This window comes from Mytilus californianus, unplaced genomic scaffold (assembly GCF_021869535.1).
Source record: "Mytilus californianus isolate M0D057914Y unplaced genomic scaffold, xbMytCali1.0.p SCAF_1, whole genome shotgun sequence".
NCBI classification, from domain to species: domain Eukaryota; kingdom Metazoa; phylum Mollusca; class Bivalvia; order Mytilida; family Mytilidae; genus Mytilus; species Mytilus californianus.
In genome coordinates this window covers 74,847,304-74,865,094 of record NW_026262581.1, presented here as the reverse complement: position 1 = coordinate 74,865,094, position 17,791 = coordinate 74,847,304, and the positions used below count along the sequence as shown (strand labels likewise).

At 32.0% G+C, this 17,791-nt stretch overlaps 1 protein-coding gene across 18 annotated transcripts in view; it reads right to left on the bottom strand.

Annotated features, from left to right (window-relative positions):
• The window catches only part of LOC127707401 (uncharacterized), a 76,409-nt gene that overhangs the window by 54,829 nt on the left and 3,789 nt on the right, over nt 1–17,791 (bottom strand). The window contains exons 3-13 of one of the 18 annotated variants that reach the window (XM_052211881.1): nt 17,418–17,490; nt 15,863–15,973; nt 13,234–13,358; nt 12,355–12,538; nt 7,437–7,505; nt 6,818–7,034; nt 6,329–6,441; nt 5,858–5,983; nt 4,897–5,091; nt 4,111–4,256; nt 3,115–3,239 (exon numbers count right to left, since the gene is read on the bottom strand). In XM_052211881.1, the coding sequence (XP_052067841.1) occupies nt 3,115–3,239; nt 4,111–4,256; nt 4,897–5,091; nt 5,858–5,983; nt 6,329–6,441; nt 6,818–7,034; nt 7,437–7,505; nt 12,355–12,538; nt 13,234–13,358; nt 15,863–15,973; nt 17,418–17,490 (1,484 nt within the window). Of the gene's footprint in view, nt 1–3,114; nt 3,240–4,110; nt 4,257–4,896; nt 5,092–5,857; nt 5,984–6,328; nt 6,442–6,817; nt 7,035–7,436; nt 7,506–12,354; nt 12,539–13,233; nt 13,359–14,876; nt 14,899–14,923; nt 14,946–14,970; nt 14,991–15,111; nt 15,134–15,158; nt 15,179–15,251; nt 15,272–15,345; nt 15,368–15,392; nt 15,413–15,439; nt 15,460–15,486; nt 15,513–15,533; nt 15,556–15,580; nt 15,603–15,627; nt 15,650–15,674; nt 15,697–15,721; nt 15,744–15,768; nt 15,791–15,815; nt 15,838–15,862; nt 15,974–17,417; nt 17,491–17,791 lie in introns of those variants that run through there. The other 17 variants (XM_052211900.1, XM_052211908.1, XM_052211917.1 and 14 more) reach the window with 17 other exon arrangements.

Sequence of the window (17,791 nt, the reverse complement as noted above, 5' to 3'; positions counted from 1 at the left end):
ATTCTTTTTAGCCTGCACTTCATAGCATGAACAAATAAACTGCACTTGGATGATACATGATTTTGTAATTTCCTTCAAATATTCAAAGTAATTGACAAGTCCATTAATAAAAACAAATGTGTAAGTTTTCATTGAAGACACGATTTAAAAAAAAAAATATAATTCCATGCCATTAGCATTTGAATATGGATGTGATCTTGGCTACTGGGAAATGAAAGCATTTTTTATTAAATAAAATTTGTCTATAGGTCATTATTTGATAACTTTATTATGTTATGTATATGAGCTGTATCAAAATAAGTTTCTGACATGTTCAAAATAACCAAGCATAAAGCAGCTCCTAATTAAACACTATTTTTATGCCAAACAAATGTCAGACCAAATTGCCATAAAAATATGAAGTTTATATAATAACACAATAAAAACCATGTACATATGCCAAATATATCCATGAACTTTAATGGTAAAAATCTTAAAAGCATTGTCCTTTTTCTTGTCCTCCTAAAAAATTTAATTTCTATACATTTCTCAACTTAAGATTTTGGACTCCGAGTACTGAGTACAGTTTTATGACCGAGGATCCTGAATTATTTTTGAGTTCATACTTGAACTTGCATGTAAACATGATATGACAGACAAATATAAATAAAATTCCCATCTAGCTTCACTACAAATTCAACAGCTTTCATTGAATTTGCAAATTCATGAAAAGAAGCAAAGAACAAGAAGACCATATAAAAATAAGATGATGTGGTATGATTGCCAATGAGACAACTATCCACCAGTCCATGATTTGCTTTTGAATTAGTGTGGTTCATGAGATCTATATAGTACCATCATAAGTAAAGAGTGCAATGGGAGAGAAATAATTTTTAGCAGATGAGTCCACCATATTATTAGTAATTATTCATTCTGTAACTTTATGTCCTAGCTATTTTTCAAAAAAGTTTACAATAAAAACTGATTGTTAATTATACTGAAGTGTTCAGTACTTCAGAGTATTTTTGTTAGTACATCTTCAACCTGTTTTTTTTGTAAGGCAAAAAGCTATCTTGACCTTTAACCTCTCACTTCATTTACAAGAGGTCTTCGACAGGATAAGCACATCATATTTATAAAGACCTTAAGTCTCCATCATGTTCATCAGAATCCTTGAATCCAGCTTGACCTTGACCTTGCAAATAAGGAGACACTCTCTGCTTTCAAAGATAAGGTATACCATGTCAAATCAAGTTTGACCAAACTGTAAAGCCTTTGCCATGATGAAACATTTTTACCTGGATATTTAATCTCAATTCAACCTTTAACCTCTGACTTTGAATATCAATAGACATCCTTTGTTCATTGCCATTAAACTAACTTTAATGAAATTTGATAAAGTTCTAGTTCAGCAGGCATTACACGAGTTTTACCTTTGACCTCTGGCCTTGACAATTAAAAGAGGTTATTTTCTTTTCATATCCAAAACTTGATTGAGATGGCCAAAGTAGTGTAGTTTGTACCATTTTGGTAACTTTTCATCCTGATCCTTAAAGTTTAAACATCAGACATTGGAAATCATTCATTCAATCCATTTCTGCTACTAGCGTTTATGTATACCTCTACTATCGTTGGTAGGGGCATACAAATGACAATGAATGAATACAGTAATGTTTTGGGGATGTCTTTAACCATCAGCATGTACTATGAGCTCCTAATTATTGATCAATGGATTTTCCTATACATGTAGGAGTATCAATTTTATCATCAACAAATTCAACACTGAATAGTTGTTCCTGAATTTGCTCAACTCAGAATATGACTGCATTAATTGTTTATGAATACATTTATTAAGTATATATGATCAGTTTTGGATTAGATATATATAAGTTATATCAATCACTGCATTAAATATGATAGAATAGTTCTCCTCTCAAGACAGTTAAATTTGAGAGTATAATATGTTTATATAAGAATGCATATGATTTTGCATTGTAAATTGTGTATGTTAATAAATGGCCACTTTAGTATTCATATATAAATATAGAGTTTAGCATTTATAGTAACCCACTAAAAGACTAGCTATTAAGACAAGTTTCTGCTAATCCTTTATGTGCATATAATACTCACCTTCACCTTCAAACAGAAAACATATATATCAAATATTAAAGGTTCAATTGTTAGAGATCAGAAGATGGAGGTTGGAAAGCTCCTTCATGACATGAAAACTGCTCTTCCTGGCCAATTGTATTATTAATGGTAAAACCTATGCAGACGTTAAAGGAGGATTTAAGTAAATACTTCACTGTAGAAATCAAAATCACTTAGTTTTTAAGCAATGATGAGGGTAAAAGAAATTATTAAAACCAAAAAAGCATAAAGTGTTAAGGCTATAACGCATAAATTGGTGGGTCAATAAAGCCTAAAATGCTGGGACCAATAAAGCATAAAAAGTTGTGACCAATAAAGCATAAAATGTTGGGCCAATAAAGCATAAAAAGTTTGGACCAATAAAGCATAAAATGTTGGGCAAATAAAGCATAAAATGTTTGGTATATCAAAAAAATCCAATTAAAACTGTTTACTGTTATTCCTGCAGAAATCAATTGAATGATTAAACTGTTCTCTTGAAACAAGACATAAACTTTTCAAAATTTCTATGTTTAAGAACTAATAAATAATTTTCTTTTTATACACAAACTTCAAATAATTTCAGCTTTATAATATAAAGAGGTAAGGAGATACTAGTAATCTAATGATAAAAAATAATCTAAACACTGGGTCAAAGTGAAATAAAACAACATTTCTACAGTCCATGCAATAATATGCAATTAACATGCACCATGTCCATTGTCATGCATTTTAATATAATGATGAAAAGCATGAAATACAAAAGGCCAAAAACTATGAGGATTCTCTTGCTGTATCATACAATCATATTATGAAGAAATACCCTTAGTTCCCATTTTTTTTAAATTTTTCATGTGATAAAACTGCTTTTTAATATAATATATTGAAAATATTTACTCCATGAGAGGGAAATGTTCAACAATGAATGCATGTTTAGCCATAATTTCAAGCTTTTATCAATAATATGAAAGAGTTTATGAAGAGTTACATATCTTTTTTAATTACCATGCATTTGTGATGACTGTACGAAATCATAACTGTCCTTTCTCTTCTTTGTTTTCTTTAGATCTACCTTCTCAATATCCGCATCCTCATAATCTTCTAAGGAAATGTTATCTGCATTGTCATCACTGAAAAGTCAAGTGTAAAACTGAAGAATAGTTTCCAAATCACACTACGTGAGTTTCTATATATGGTAATTTACATTGAAAGTCAAAAATGTTAAAATTATCATTGATACCTTTATCTTACATTCATTTCAAGTATTTTCTTGAAGAAATAACATGGAAAGAAAACTTAAACTCAATTGTGCTTTGTGAACGTACCCAAATTTTACACATCTGTCTCTAGTACATGTTTTACCATTATTAAGTCAACATCCAGTATTAGGAAATTGTGCTTTTTAAAAACAAAAGTAAAGTTTTGGACAGTTTAATTTTGCATTAATAAAGAGTCTAAGGCAGATATAAGTATGCTGATATTGCACACTTCCAATGATGCACTGTGACCCAGTGTTCTCCCCAGGGCCTTTTACCATCATGGTAATGTGATGCTATATTGCTAGAATGTGATGCTATCTGAAGTGATTTTCTTATAGATAGTGATATGAATGTGATACTATAATTTCAAGAAACAAGATGGTATTTCATAATTTCCTCTTTACTGGGATGATATAAGAAATTTCTGAGGAGAATACTGACTGCCAATGTAACAGTTTATGTCAGAATATCTAATTTATATCAAAAGTCTGAAGTTTAATATCGTTTTTATGGCAATCATTGTCAATAACTATTATGATGCCCAAATGACTACCATGATTGCCTTTTGTTATTAAGTCTAAAGAGATTAAAATTGGGATAAGAAAAATATGTCTGACTGGCTCAAAAAAAATTTGTAAGCCCTGCTGTGTAATATTAGGACTAAATTTAATCAAAATTTCTTTGCCTAATTCTAATACATGTAAGAACGATAAAATTTATAACACATAAAACCTCAACCTACTAATCATACAACTCTGGGTTGGCATAGATCTTCTTCCAAATAGCTGTTGTGTCATAGTTAGTACGATTAGACTGGACCCTGGATGCTCTAATTGTAGGAGGGTTCATCACTGCTAAAGCATGGTCTCGTAAAGTATCCTGGACTCTCTACAAACATTTCAAATATCTTCAAGTATAAAAGTTTAACATAGCTCTGGTTATCCTTTTTACATTCATAGCTAACTGTTCATATGAAAAGTGTAAGGAATTTTCAAATGAGGAAAAAAGACATTCTTAAATCAAATCCTAACAATATTCTATAGAAATAAATTTAAATTAGATAAAATTAATGTAGATTAAACTTATTGCAATATATAAATTGATAGGTCACTTAATCTACCGGACTTCAATTGTGATTCAAAGAATACCAAAATACAAATATACTTAATTTCAAACATCTTAATTCATGATAAAAAATCATTTCACATGCTAAATAACAGAACAAATGTATATGATTGATATCACATTCCTCACTTGGTAATGGATATTTTGTTGTTGAAAATAGTGGTGTATTAAACCAGGTTTTATTTGTAAAATCTTGATCTTGAAAAACAAACTTTCTAAGTTCCATCTTACATAAATTCCGTGATAAAACGAAAATTAAGTTCACACAAAGTCTGAATTATCAGTCGAAATATAATACATCATAAAATCACAAATCAGCATAATATCTTTAACTATCACATTAATAAAAGTATCATGTTACTGTAAAATAAATCAACATGAATTCTTAAACAACACTATTTACCTCAGAATCAGAGACATGTATGAAATGAGCCTGCATTTTCAGAAGTGGGTCTATGTTTCTCTTCTGTCTAAGAATAGTCCATTTTTTCTGCTGAGTTGGATCATTCTCTGGTTTCAGTTTGACAAAAGGTAACCAATTCGAGTCCTTCCTTAAAGCATGAGTTGATGAATCTGAACCCCAATTTTCTTGACCAACCTGACAATTACATGTTAAAAAGTTTTAAAAGAGTTTCTCTGTATAAGTAGGATATCATATGATCCACTTATAATATTTTACAATTTGCATGTAATTAAAACTATAACTAATAATTAAAAAAAAAGCAATTAATATATACCCTACCTTTATTTTTGGCAAAAAAACCAAAACAAAATTCATGTGAATTTATCATCAAGCTTTACGGGTTCAGAATTTTATAAAATCTACTTAACTCAGGTGTAAAACAGGTAAATCAAAGTTTTTTTTACCTGAAGAAAGCTGTTCTACATGGGCAACATTAATTTCAATAACCAGCAAATGTTTGAATAGCTCTAGCTAAAATTGAAATTGAACTGACAAGCTGCAAGAAAATTACACTTGTATAAGTAAGGGTGTAATGTCAACAAATATTTGATTAAAGGTAAGAATTGACAATGAACATGTTTAGAAATTTTTCAACAGCTTGTATAGAATTATAGATTATCTTAGGTTTCAAAAACAAGAGGGTGTTTCTAACAAGATCAGCTATTATCTATCATCCTTTGATGAGATGTAGTGGAGAAACTTCCTGGAGTTTGAAAGATCATAGATAATCTGTTTATTGTGATTTTTCAAGGCAATGCCAATAAAGTAAGCAATAGACGACTCTCCTCAACAGAGAAAAAACCTTTGCAGTCGAGTAGCTTGAGAAGGAAAATTATCACACAGAAAGATTGAAATTTATGTAAACATTGACAATGCTGTATTCCTGAAACAGAATTAATACCTCTAGTCTGTCATAAGCTTTGAAAGTCTTCATATGTTCCTGTCTCATAAAAACTGTCCTAAACTTTCGACCGATGGCTGCATATAATTCCATTTCATCACTGGAATTGTCTATCTTCTCCAAATCCTGAAAAATATGTAAAAAATAATACACAATTGCATATTTTGGACTTTACTTTCAGTTATTCAAGAATAAAAATGCAATCTTTGCACTGAAAACTTCTAAGCCTTGTTAAGATTAGCCCTTTCTTCCATAATGATCTGTTTTGACAATCCCCCCTTCCTAACTCAATAATGACATCTTTTTATGTCTCCACCTTTACTCCATTATAATGTCTTATGACACCTCCATGTGGTTCATCAGTTATAACTTTAAAATTTTAATGAACATATAACATTTGGTCTCATTGTGGAGAGTTGTCTCATTGGCAATCATACTACATCTACTTATTTTTATAAAATCTATACTTACATAATTGATTCCATATAAATTCAGTAAATAACTGATATGTGGTTTGAGGTTTTGGTAATCTACTACTGTCAACGGTAAACCTAAAGAGGTTTCATCCATAGCTAAACCACCACCTGGAATAGTAATATTTTTAAGCTGTTTACAAATAAAGTATCAAAATGATTTCATAAGTTAAAACCTATTTCATTTTTCAAACAACATCATTGGATACAAGTTTTTTCAATTAAAAACTGTTTTTTCAAAGTTCCCCCCCCCCCCCCCCCCCCCTAAATGTTGAAAGCTATCTGTTATATCAATTAAAATTTACCAAAAAAACTGACAATTTTATTTGAAAAAAAATCAAGAGGTAAATAATTTCAGATAAAAAATCTAATTAGTTGTTATTCAAAGGTCTAGTGTTGCCAAATACAAATAAATAAAAGGGTTATTTATAGTTTTTTTAGGGTAGGGAAAATAAACAACAAAGGTCAAATTAAAGGTCATGCCTACCTGAAGCAGCAGCAGCATAAGTAAAAGCTGATGTAGGAAGTGGAGTGGTTGATAATAGATTGGCATTAATTGGTGGTGGCTGTGGCACAGGTGTATTGGTTCTTGCAGTAGTGGCAGAAGTAGGACGAGAGGCACCACCTGACTTAGGTCTCTGAAAAAGTCCTATTGAATCATCTTGATACCATGAAGCCATCTTTGATGCTTGAGTTTGTTCCTCCTTAAATGAATAATTAAAAGAACATAAATAGATGAAAATTTAGAGCAGACAGTGTTTGAAATAAATAGCTGTTCTGTATTTCTTCATCATACTACAGGACTCATCCTACTCACAGTGTTTATTTAAAGTATACAATATGCAGAAGCTTACTCAATTAAAAATCACTCTTGTTGGTGTTGTGATTCACTGTGACATAAGGATACTGACGGTTATTTAAGGTGTCAGGACTGATTGAAAACCGTGTCATACATTATCTATGGAATATGCAGTATCCATTACCTTGACCTTAAAACTCAACACATATATAGAAGGACTAGCACTAATTTGTATCTAGCAATGAATGCTTCACAGTAAGTTCTACTGTAAGAAATACAATGTTATTCAGACAGTTAATTATTATACCTCATCATCTATGTGTTTCTCTGGTGGTGCTGTCTCTGCTTTATACTGTACTGCAATCCATTTCAATATCTGTATAAAAATAGCAACAAATACTATTAACTTATTTTCGTGAATAAGTATTTTTTTTAGCCTTAAGTCCTTTTTAGAGAATTTATTTTTCTAACCTTATTTATGAACTTATAGTATTCAGACTGTTTAGACAGTGTTCAGACTGTTTAGACAGTTTTCAGACTGTTTAGACAGTGTTCAGACTGTTTAGACAGTTTTCAGACTGTTTAGACAGTGTTCTGACTGTTTAGACAGTATTCAGACTGTTTAGACAGTGTTCAGACTGTTCAGGCAGTATTCAGACTGTTTAGACAGTGTTCTGACTGTTTAGACAGTATTCAGACTGTTTAGACAGTGTTCAGACTGTTCAGGCAGTATTCAGACTGTTTAGACAGTTTTCAGACTGTTTAGACAGTATTCAGACTGTTTAGACAGTGTTCAGACTGTTAAGACACAAAGTTAAGAATAAAACTGTCTGATTGATGCCTTTATGTTATTTTGATAGTATAATGCAAACTTTGAAATTAAAGTTGAGACAGGAAAATGCCAATACAACTGCATACCAAATATCACTGATTCATATTAAGTGGTTCCCTATAAACTGACCTAAACACAAACTTTTATGTGTGAACTATAGTAAAAGTTTGAAAGTCAGTAAACCATGATGAGGGACAGGGCCATATTATCTCCATGAAAATGAGATGTGCAAATGTTTATACAATTCCATACCAGATATCATTGACTTAATATTGGTAGTTCATCTTAAATTGACCTCAGTGATCTCCCCAGGCCGTTTTAGTGTCACGGCCCCGCGATGCTATAATTTTTTACCGTGACGCTATAATAATTTCCGCGACGCTATAATTATTTTGAGGACGCTATTTTTTTTCTTGTCTGCTCTTAAATTGCCGCAATATCGATGTCCTAAATTTCGAACTTTCATCGAAATTGCCGCTTGTGATCATAAAAATTATATCACCTTTAATTGTAATTCCTTCAAATCAGACATAAGAGGCAATTAAATTGATTAAATAGGTGTTAATTGCCCTTTGGGTGATAACTGTTTGGATACGAATACCCCAAGCTGACACTTATGACATGACTGATAACACGTGGCCCAATTGCAAAATTTTGACATCGAGAAAATCATAAACAATTCGAAATCTACGTTTGAATCAAGGCAAATTCGTCTCCTAAGAGAAGAAAAAAAACCAAAAAAAACGAGCGAACTTAACAGGCTGGTCGTTTGTTATTTCAAACTAACAACTTGTAAAGAAGTGTTTTCTTTCCATTCCGGTACTCGAGAGCGTACATAAAACATTTCGATTCTGGGCAAAATAAGTTCTATACTTCATTAGAACGTGATGAAAATTGCATTTAGGTAATGTTTCATCTATTTATTACAGTAAAATCGTGATATATTCATCCAATTCGCTTCTCAAACATTGTTTATTTTCGTAAATTTTTCTTCGACCGCCATTGATATATTTGTACTAATTACAGATCGGAAGCGGACCAGCTATGATAAAAATCCGTATTTTTACGGTAATAACTACAGACGCAGAAACGGCACAGCTGACAGAATAATAATGATCCCAATAGGGAAAGCTACTCATTCCACACAAATTTACAGACTATTTGTTAGATCTCCTTGCAAAATGTATTTATTTCTATGTAAACGCATTGTTTCAATTAATTTACTGATTAAAGTAGTTTAACAATGTTAAAAACATATATCTGTTTGAAACAACTGGGACTGATACATTGAGTCCCAGGAAATAATGAATTTCATAAACATGATAAACAGAATAGTTTTTAATTGAAATGGTATTACTATATGATACTTTCTTTTCCTTTTTGATATAAAAGAAGTTCTCTTTTGTACTAGATTTTTAGTTGGTAGTTTCTAACAAGAAAAATATAATTCTGTAACTATAAATGAATATTAAAGAAATAAACTAAAAGAACAGTTATACTTTAATTGTATTCTCAGTTATGAATTGAAAAAAATCAACATAACTTAAAAGAACGAGAGCATCGCCGCGACGCAACAAATGACATTGAAAAATAAATACAATTTTTTTTTACGCCAAATGTGATGCTATCCAAAATTCCTGGGGAGAACACTGGACCTAACACAAATTTTATCAAGTAAACTATACAAGTTTCAAGTCAATAGACTAGGATCAAGGGGGTGGAACAATTATTCTCCATGGAAAAGAGATGTGCAAATGCTTATATGTCTGCATACCAAATATCATTGACCTATTACTTGTGGTTTCCCTCAATCTGACCTAATCACAAACTTATACATGTAAACTAAGCAAAGGTTTCAAACTTAATAGACTGTGACTAAGTATGCAGGGCCAAATAATCTCCATTGAAATGAGATGTGCAAATGCTTATACAACTACATACCAAATATCATTGACCTACCACTTGTGGTTCCCCTCAATCTGACCTAATCACAAACTAATACATGTAAACTAAGCATAAGTTTCAAAGTCAATAGACCATGACTGAGGGGACAAGGCAAAATAATCTCAATGGAATTGAGATTTGCCAATACTTATACAACTGCATACTAAATATCATTGACTTCCAACTTGTGGTTCCATCTAAACTGACCGAATCACAAACTAATACATTGTTGTAGCCACAATGCCATGTTACAAAATAAATATGGAGGGAAATCACATGAAACAAATGTAGTCAACACATTGTTTATTTAAAATATCAAAATTTATCGAACTGGTCAAATTCAGTTAAAATACATGCAAAATTAGAGAAATTTATATTATATGAATTCAACTTTTTTATCCAACAATATAAGAATCTAATCATTGAAGTACCGGTAGGCTAAAGCTTAAAATGTAAAAACAAATTCATATTAAGACTATTCATCATTAAAAATCAACATGACTTGTTAAAACAAAGAGGCAAATTTAGGGGAGACCTCCACCTTCCCCCTCCCCAACCCCAACTCCTATTATGGAAATACATATATGGTTAATGTATAGACTTTCTACAAATCCCACTCCTAACATTGCCATAGTGGGCACCATTTTTCAAAATCATGTATCTGTTACTGATGAACTATCTTTTAAAACAAGTTAAAAAACAGAAATATCAGTATCTCCATTTTAAATTAACCCTGAGATAAACATGAGCAGATAGAACTTATTTATTTTTTTGTCCTTTAGAAAATTTGGCATATCTTTGATAGTCTCCGTAAAATATATTTACAACTTCTCTTAACTCGGAGCGATTTGGACCATGACAAAATGTATAGGCACTTGCCTATTGTTGAAGACTGTACATTGACCCTCGTTATGTCTGATTAGTTTTGTGTTGTTGGGATGCTGTCTCGCTGACATATGCCTAACTTCTCTTTTTATCCACACTTATTAAGTGTAACAGACGGACTAATAATTGTAAAACTAGAGGCTCTAAAGAGCCTGTGTCGCTCACCTTGGTCTATGTGAATATTAAATAAAGGACGCAGATGGATTCATGACAAAATTGTGTTTTGGTGATGGTGATGTGTTTGTACATCTTAATTTACTGAACATTTTTCCTGCTTACAATTATCTCTATCTATAATTAACTTGGCCCAGTAGTTTCAGAGGAGAAGATTTTTGTAAAAGATTACTAAGATTTACGAAAAATTGTTAAAAATTGACTATAAAGGGCAATAACTCCTAAAGGGGTCAACTGACCATTTCAGTCATGTTGACTTATTTGTTAATCTTACTTTGCTGAACATTATTGCTGTTTACAGTTTATCTCTATCTATAATAATATTCAAGATAATAACCAAAAACAGCAAAATTTCCTTAAAATTACCAATTCAGGGGCAGCAACCCAACAACAGGTTGTTCGATTCATCTGAAAATTTCAGGGCAGATAGATCTTGACCTGATAAACAATTTTACTTCATATCAGATTTGCTCTAAATGCTTTGGTTTTTGAGTTATAAGCCAAAAACTGCATTTTACCCCTATGTTTTATTTTTAGCTGTGGCCGCCATCTTGGTTGGTTGGCCGGGTCACGCCACACATTTTTAAAACTAGATACCCCAATGATGATTGTGGCCAAGTTTGGTTTAGTTTGGCCCAGTTGTTTCAGAGGAGAAGATTTTTGTAAAAGATAACTAAGATTTACGAAAAATGGTTAAAAATTGACTATAAAGGGCAATTACTCCTAAAGGGGTCAACTGACCATTTCGGTTATATTGACTTATTTGTAAATCTTACTTTGCTGAACATTATTGCTGTTTACAGTTTATCTCTATCTATAATAATATTCAAGATAACCAAAAACAGCAAAATTTCCTTAAAATTACCAATTCAGGGGCAGCAACCCAATAACAGGTTGTCCGATTCATCTGAAAATTTCAGGGCAGATAGATCTTGACCTGATGAACAATTTTACCCCATGTCAGATTTGCTCTTAATGCTTTGGTTTTTGAGTTATAAGCTAAAAACTGCATTTTACCCCTATGTTCTATTTTTAGCCGTGGCGGCCATCTTGGTTGGTTGACCAGGTCACGCCACACATTTTTAAAACTAGATACCCCAATGATGATTGTGGCCAAGTTTGGTTAAATTTGGCCCAGTAGTTTCAGAGGAGAAGATTTTTGTAAAAGTTTACGGACGACGGACGACGGATGACGGACGCAGGACGACGGACGCAAAGTGATGAGAAAAGCTCACTTGACCTTTCAGGTCAGGTGAGCTAAAAATGAGCGACTCTTTTAGCAAAAAATCTTGTGATTAAAATTGATCGTAAATTAAACTGAAATGTTCATGACATATTTTAACTCGTAAGATTTTTTGCTAAAAGAGATGCTGCCTATTTTTGAACATACCCTGAGATAATGATGAACAGTTCTAAGAGAGTGTAAATGACACACTAGCCATCGTAAAAAGATCAACATGTCTTCCATCTTAACACACATAATTCCCCCATCTCCTCCACACAGCATGGACTCCTTCGCTTCACTCAGTCTTTGTGCTCTGTCTACACAGTCATTGTACTCAGTTACAATTTGTCTAAAATAAAAAAATATCATTCTATTTTTAATTTGAACAAAATCATGTAATGGGTTAAATATTTTTTGAAGGCTATCAGATGTAAGTCACTTTAAAAATTTTAATTTTGGATGCTGTTTATTGTTGAGCTGCTGTCTCCTTAGTATTTAAAGAATGACTCTTTTACTCAAAGAAATCAAAATACTTATAATATACACACCCTTAGTATAGTTACCAAAACTATATATTATGTAAAAGTTTCAGCCTAACATCTGTAAAAGAAGTTAGCCTGCAGCAGGCCTGGGGCCATTACATTGCAATGTAATGCATTACATTACAATTACTTTGTGATTCTTCCATCACAGACAAACCATGCACATTACATCCACAATTTTGAAATGAAAATAGCAAAAGTTCACCATCTTGTAATTTGCAGAAAGACTGACAACTATCAAAATCCTGATAATCTCCAAATTATTAGTGTTCTAATATCCTGAATAATCTAAAATTTCTTGCTTGAAAAAAACAATTTACCAATCAGGATGGAGAAATGGAAGGACAGACAGTGATAAAACAATATCCCTCCCCCCAAACATTTCGTTGCAGGGCATATAGAACTTAATCAAAGAAGTAGAAAAAAAAATCGTCAGCTGAATTATTAAGTAAAATCTAAACCTTGGTATTAAACTAATTTTCACCTTCTGAATAAAACTTACGATAATCTCTTTGTGTAGAGAGGATATAAACTCTCTATTGAACTACTGTGTTCACAGAATCTCTTCCATCTCAACATGTGTGAGTATTTACATTGGATCAGTTGCTGCATTCTTTCCAAAAAATGCTGAAGAAAAAACAGAGAAGAGTTTACTTTTAAGGACACATGTGCCACAACTTTTCGTTTTCTGTGACAACACAGGTAAGTGTAATAAATATATCACCTTATGTAAATACATAGTTAAACTTTTAATTTAATAATTACATGTATGTTTCACACTCTGATTCAAACAAAAAATTCTCTGAAACTGACATTATCAAGATGCTTGATTTCTTGATTGACAACATATTTGTTACGTTTGGAGGACGTGTTTTTCAACAGACTGTCAGAATTCCAATGGGAACCAATTGTGCCCCTCTTCTTGCCGACTTGTTTCTTTATTATTATGAGGCTGACTTCATACAGGAACTTCTTAGGAAGAAAGATAAGAAGTTAGCAATATCCTTTAACTTGAAGTTCCGCTATATAGATGATGTTCTCGCACTAAATAATACAAAATTTGGTGACTATGTTGAACGAATCTATCCCATCGAACTAGAGATAAAGGATACTACAGATACAGTTAAGTCTGCCTCATATCTTGACTTACATCTAGAAATTGACAATGAGGGTCGGTAGAAAACAAAACTTTACGACAAAAGAGATGATTTCAGCTTCCCAATTGTGAACTTTCCATTTCTATGTAGCAACATTCCAGCAGCGCCTGCATACAGAGTATATATCTCCCAATTAATACGATATTCCCGGGCTTGTATTTCCTATCATGATTTCCTTGATAGAGGATTGCTGCTCACAAGGAAGCTATTAAACCAAGAGTTCCAAATGGTGAAGTTGAAATCATCCCTTCGTAAATTTTACGGATGCCATCACGAGTTGGTTGACCGTTATGGAATAACCGTTTCACAGATGATATCGAATATGTTCCTTATGTCGTAACTACAATACCCTTCCCTTTTCACGAATATGACCTACTGGATTAGACTATTTACCTGATTTGTAATAACATAAGCAACACGACGGGTGCCACATGTGGAGCAGGATCTGCTTACCCTTCCGGAGCACCTGAGATAAACCGCCAGTTTTTGGTGGGGTTCCTGTTGCTTAGTCATTAGTTTTCTATGTTGTGTCATCTGTACTATTATTTGTCTGTTTGTCTTTTTATTTTTAGCCATGGCGTTGTCAGTTTGTTTTCGATCTGTCAGTTTGACTGTCCCTCTGGTGTCTTTCATCCCTCTTTCACAAGAATACGTAATTTTGATTGGCATGCAACAATCATGATGCATTAAAATGAAAAATTACAGCATTGCTTTCAATCACAACGTCACAATAATGCATAAGAAAACAATCAAGACTTTTCATATAACTTGTAATTTCATGGTTGTATCATAAAAATGTAATAATATAAATTGAATGTTTTTTTTTCTAATTTTATAGGGTTGCTAAAAGCAGTAATTGTGCTTCTGTCACTGCTTTTACATCCCACTAAAATTACATATTTTTTTTGTGTTAAAACCTTTTAGTGTAATAAATATCTCACTTGGTGTAACAACATGGGCAAACCTTTAAGTGTAATAAATATCTCACCTGGTGTAACAACATTGGTAAACCTTTTAGTGTAATAAATATCTCACCTGGTGTAACAACATTGGTAAACCTTTTAGTGTAATAAATATCTCACCTGGTGTAACAACATTGGTAAACCTTTAAGTGTAACAAATATCTCACTTGGTGTAACAACATTGGTAAACCTTTTAGTGTAAGAAATATCTCACTTGGTGTAACAACATTGGTAAACCTTTTAGTGTAATAAATTTCTCACCTGGTGTAACAACATTGGTAAACCTTTTAGTGTAATAAATCTCTCACCTGGTGTAACAACATTGGTAAACCTTTAAGTGTAATAAATATCTCATCTGGTGTAACAACATGGTAAACCTTTAATTGTAATAAATATCTCACCTGGTGTAACAACATTGGTAAACCTTTAATTGTAATAAATATCTCACTTGGTGTAACAACATTGGTAAACCTTTTAGTGTAATAAATATCTCACCTGGTGTAACAACATTGGTAAACCTTTTAGTGTAATAAATATCTCACCTGGTGTAACAACATTGGTAAACCTTTAAGTGTAATAAATATCTCACCTGGTGTAACAACATTGGTAAACCTTTAAGTGTAATAAATATCTCACCTGGTGTAACAACATTGGTAAACCTTTTGGTGTAATAAATATCTCACCTGGTGTAACAACATTGGTAAACCTTTTAGTGTAATAAATATCTCACCTGGTGTAACAACATTGGTAAACCTTTTAGTGTAATAAATATCTCACCTGGTGTAACAACATTGGTAAACCTTTTAGTGTAATAAATATCTCACCTGGTGTAACAACATTGGTAAACCTTTTAGTGTAATAAATATCTCACCTGGTGTAACAACATTGGTAAACCTTTTAGTGTAATAAATATCTCACCTGGTGTAACAACATTGGTAAACCTTTTAGTGTAATAAATATCTCACCTGGTGTAACAACATTGGTAAACCTTTTAGTGTAATAAATATCTCACCTGGTGTAACAACATTGGTAAACCTTTTGGTGCATATTCAAATTCTTCAGCATTCATCATTTCCTCTACCATTAATTCTGACTGCATTTTCAAAGGTTTTGCTTGGCTCACCTTGTTGAAAATAAAATAAAAAGTAAACATTCAGTACATATATAGTGCAATTAGTTCTACTTTCAGCTGAACTCTATAGTCATTTCTTTAAAGCAAAGTGTATATTTTTTTCTCAAATGTATGGATAAATTTTATTTGTCAACTACTTATTTTAATATTGTTCATACTTTTTAAAAATTAGATTCTCTTATGTCAAAATCAAAGGTTAGGCCCTAAACTTAGGTACTAAAGCATAGGATGTATGTGAAATTGAAGTGACCATCAAAGATTATCAATACACAAAAGTAACATCATGCAGCAATATGATGATGTAAATTGTCTCAAATTCTTACAACATGCAGTGTAAACAATATGAAAATCATTTGATGTTGTCCTATGTTGACTGTTCCCAAGTCAGGATCCTGTAATTCAGTGGTTGTTGTCTGTTGCTGTATATCATATTTGTTTTTCGTTCATTATTTTGTACATAAATCAGGCCGTTAGTTTTCTTGTTTGAATTATTTTACATTTGTCATTTTGGGGCCTTTTATAGCTGGCTATGCAGTATGGGTTTTACTTATTGTTGAAGGCTGTACTGTGACCCATAGTTGTTAATTTCTGTGTCATTTGGTCTTTTGTGGAGAGTTGTCTCATTGGCAATCATACCACATCTTCTTATTTTTATATTATATATATCTATTCCTTTTCGTATGTGTCCTTGGGTTGCTGTCTTGTTGACATATACCCTACATCTCCTTTCATTAATGTATATGTTGTACAGTATATGTAACCAAAATTCAAAAAGTTCTCCCTTACCCATTGGGCTCAGACTAACTGAGTTATAATGAATAACTGAAATATTACAATGTGCACTCATTATACAAACTAATAATCTACTTCAAAATCATAGCGTGAAGTTACTTCTCTTTCTGAATCTTACAAGGAGAAGTGATCTGACAGGGAAAAGTGACTTCTCTTCCTGAATCTGACTGGGAAAAGAGGTGTGAAATTAAACAAAACTGCTGTTTTGATATTGGTATCATCACATTTGTGAAATGTGGTATGATTGCCAATGAGACAACTTTCAACAATTTAATTCAATTCTTAATCAAATAAATTTGTTCTGTCATTGAATTTCTTTACATCAAAATGGAAAGTTACTGAGAACAACTGTTTGAAATGCAGTAACACTAGATTTCGTCTTTGTTTCGAGGTGCGAGGAAAGTTAAAAGGCTTTTTTGCCCAAGTCACCAACAAGCATAAGTCCTGATGATACAGTAAATGTAAATTTTAATTAGTACATTTGATAAAGGTAAGTGTTCATACTCAGAATAGCTTTGTTTCATCCACTTAACAAGACAACAATTGAGTAATTGTATGAAAGTACAGAAAATGGCATTAAACCCTATCAATCAAATAAAAGACCTAATATAAATCTAATTCTAGAAGTAAAAAAATCCATTACCTCTTTTGACCTAGTAATAATACGTTGTCTTTCTTGTTTGAAATATTCCACATCTCTAGGCATTGGCACAGAACTACAAAAAACATGGGGAAATTATATCTACACCACATAACACTATATAAAAAAGTAGATAAATCTTTGTAATAACATAACTAATGAAAACATTATTTCAGACATATTTGCAGGTATGTCTTCCTGGTTTTTTCATTATTATTTTTCAAGCATCTGTTTAAAGAATGAGAAAGACGATAAAAAAATGTAAATCAAATTCCTACTACAGGTTCCTATATTTAATCATAAAATGTACATATTATGATCACTTTGCATCACACTTGTCTCCCTTAACTTTTTTAAAAATGGGTTGAAGCAAAATA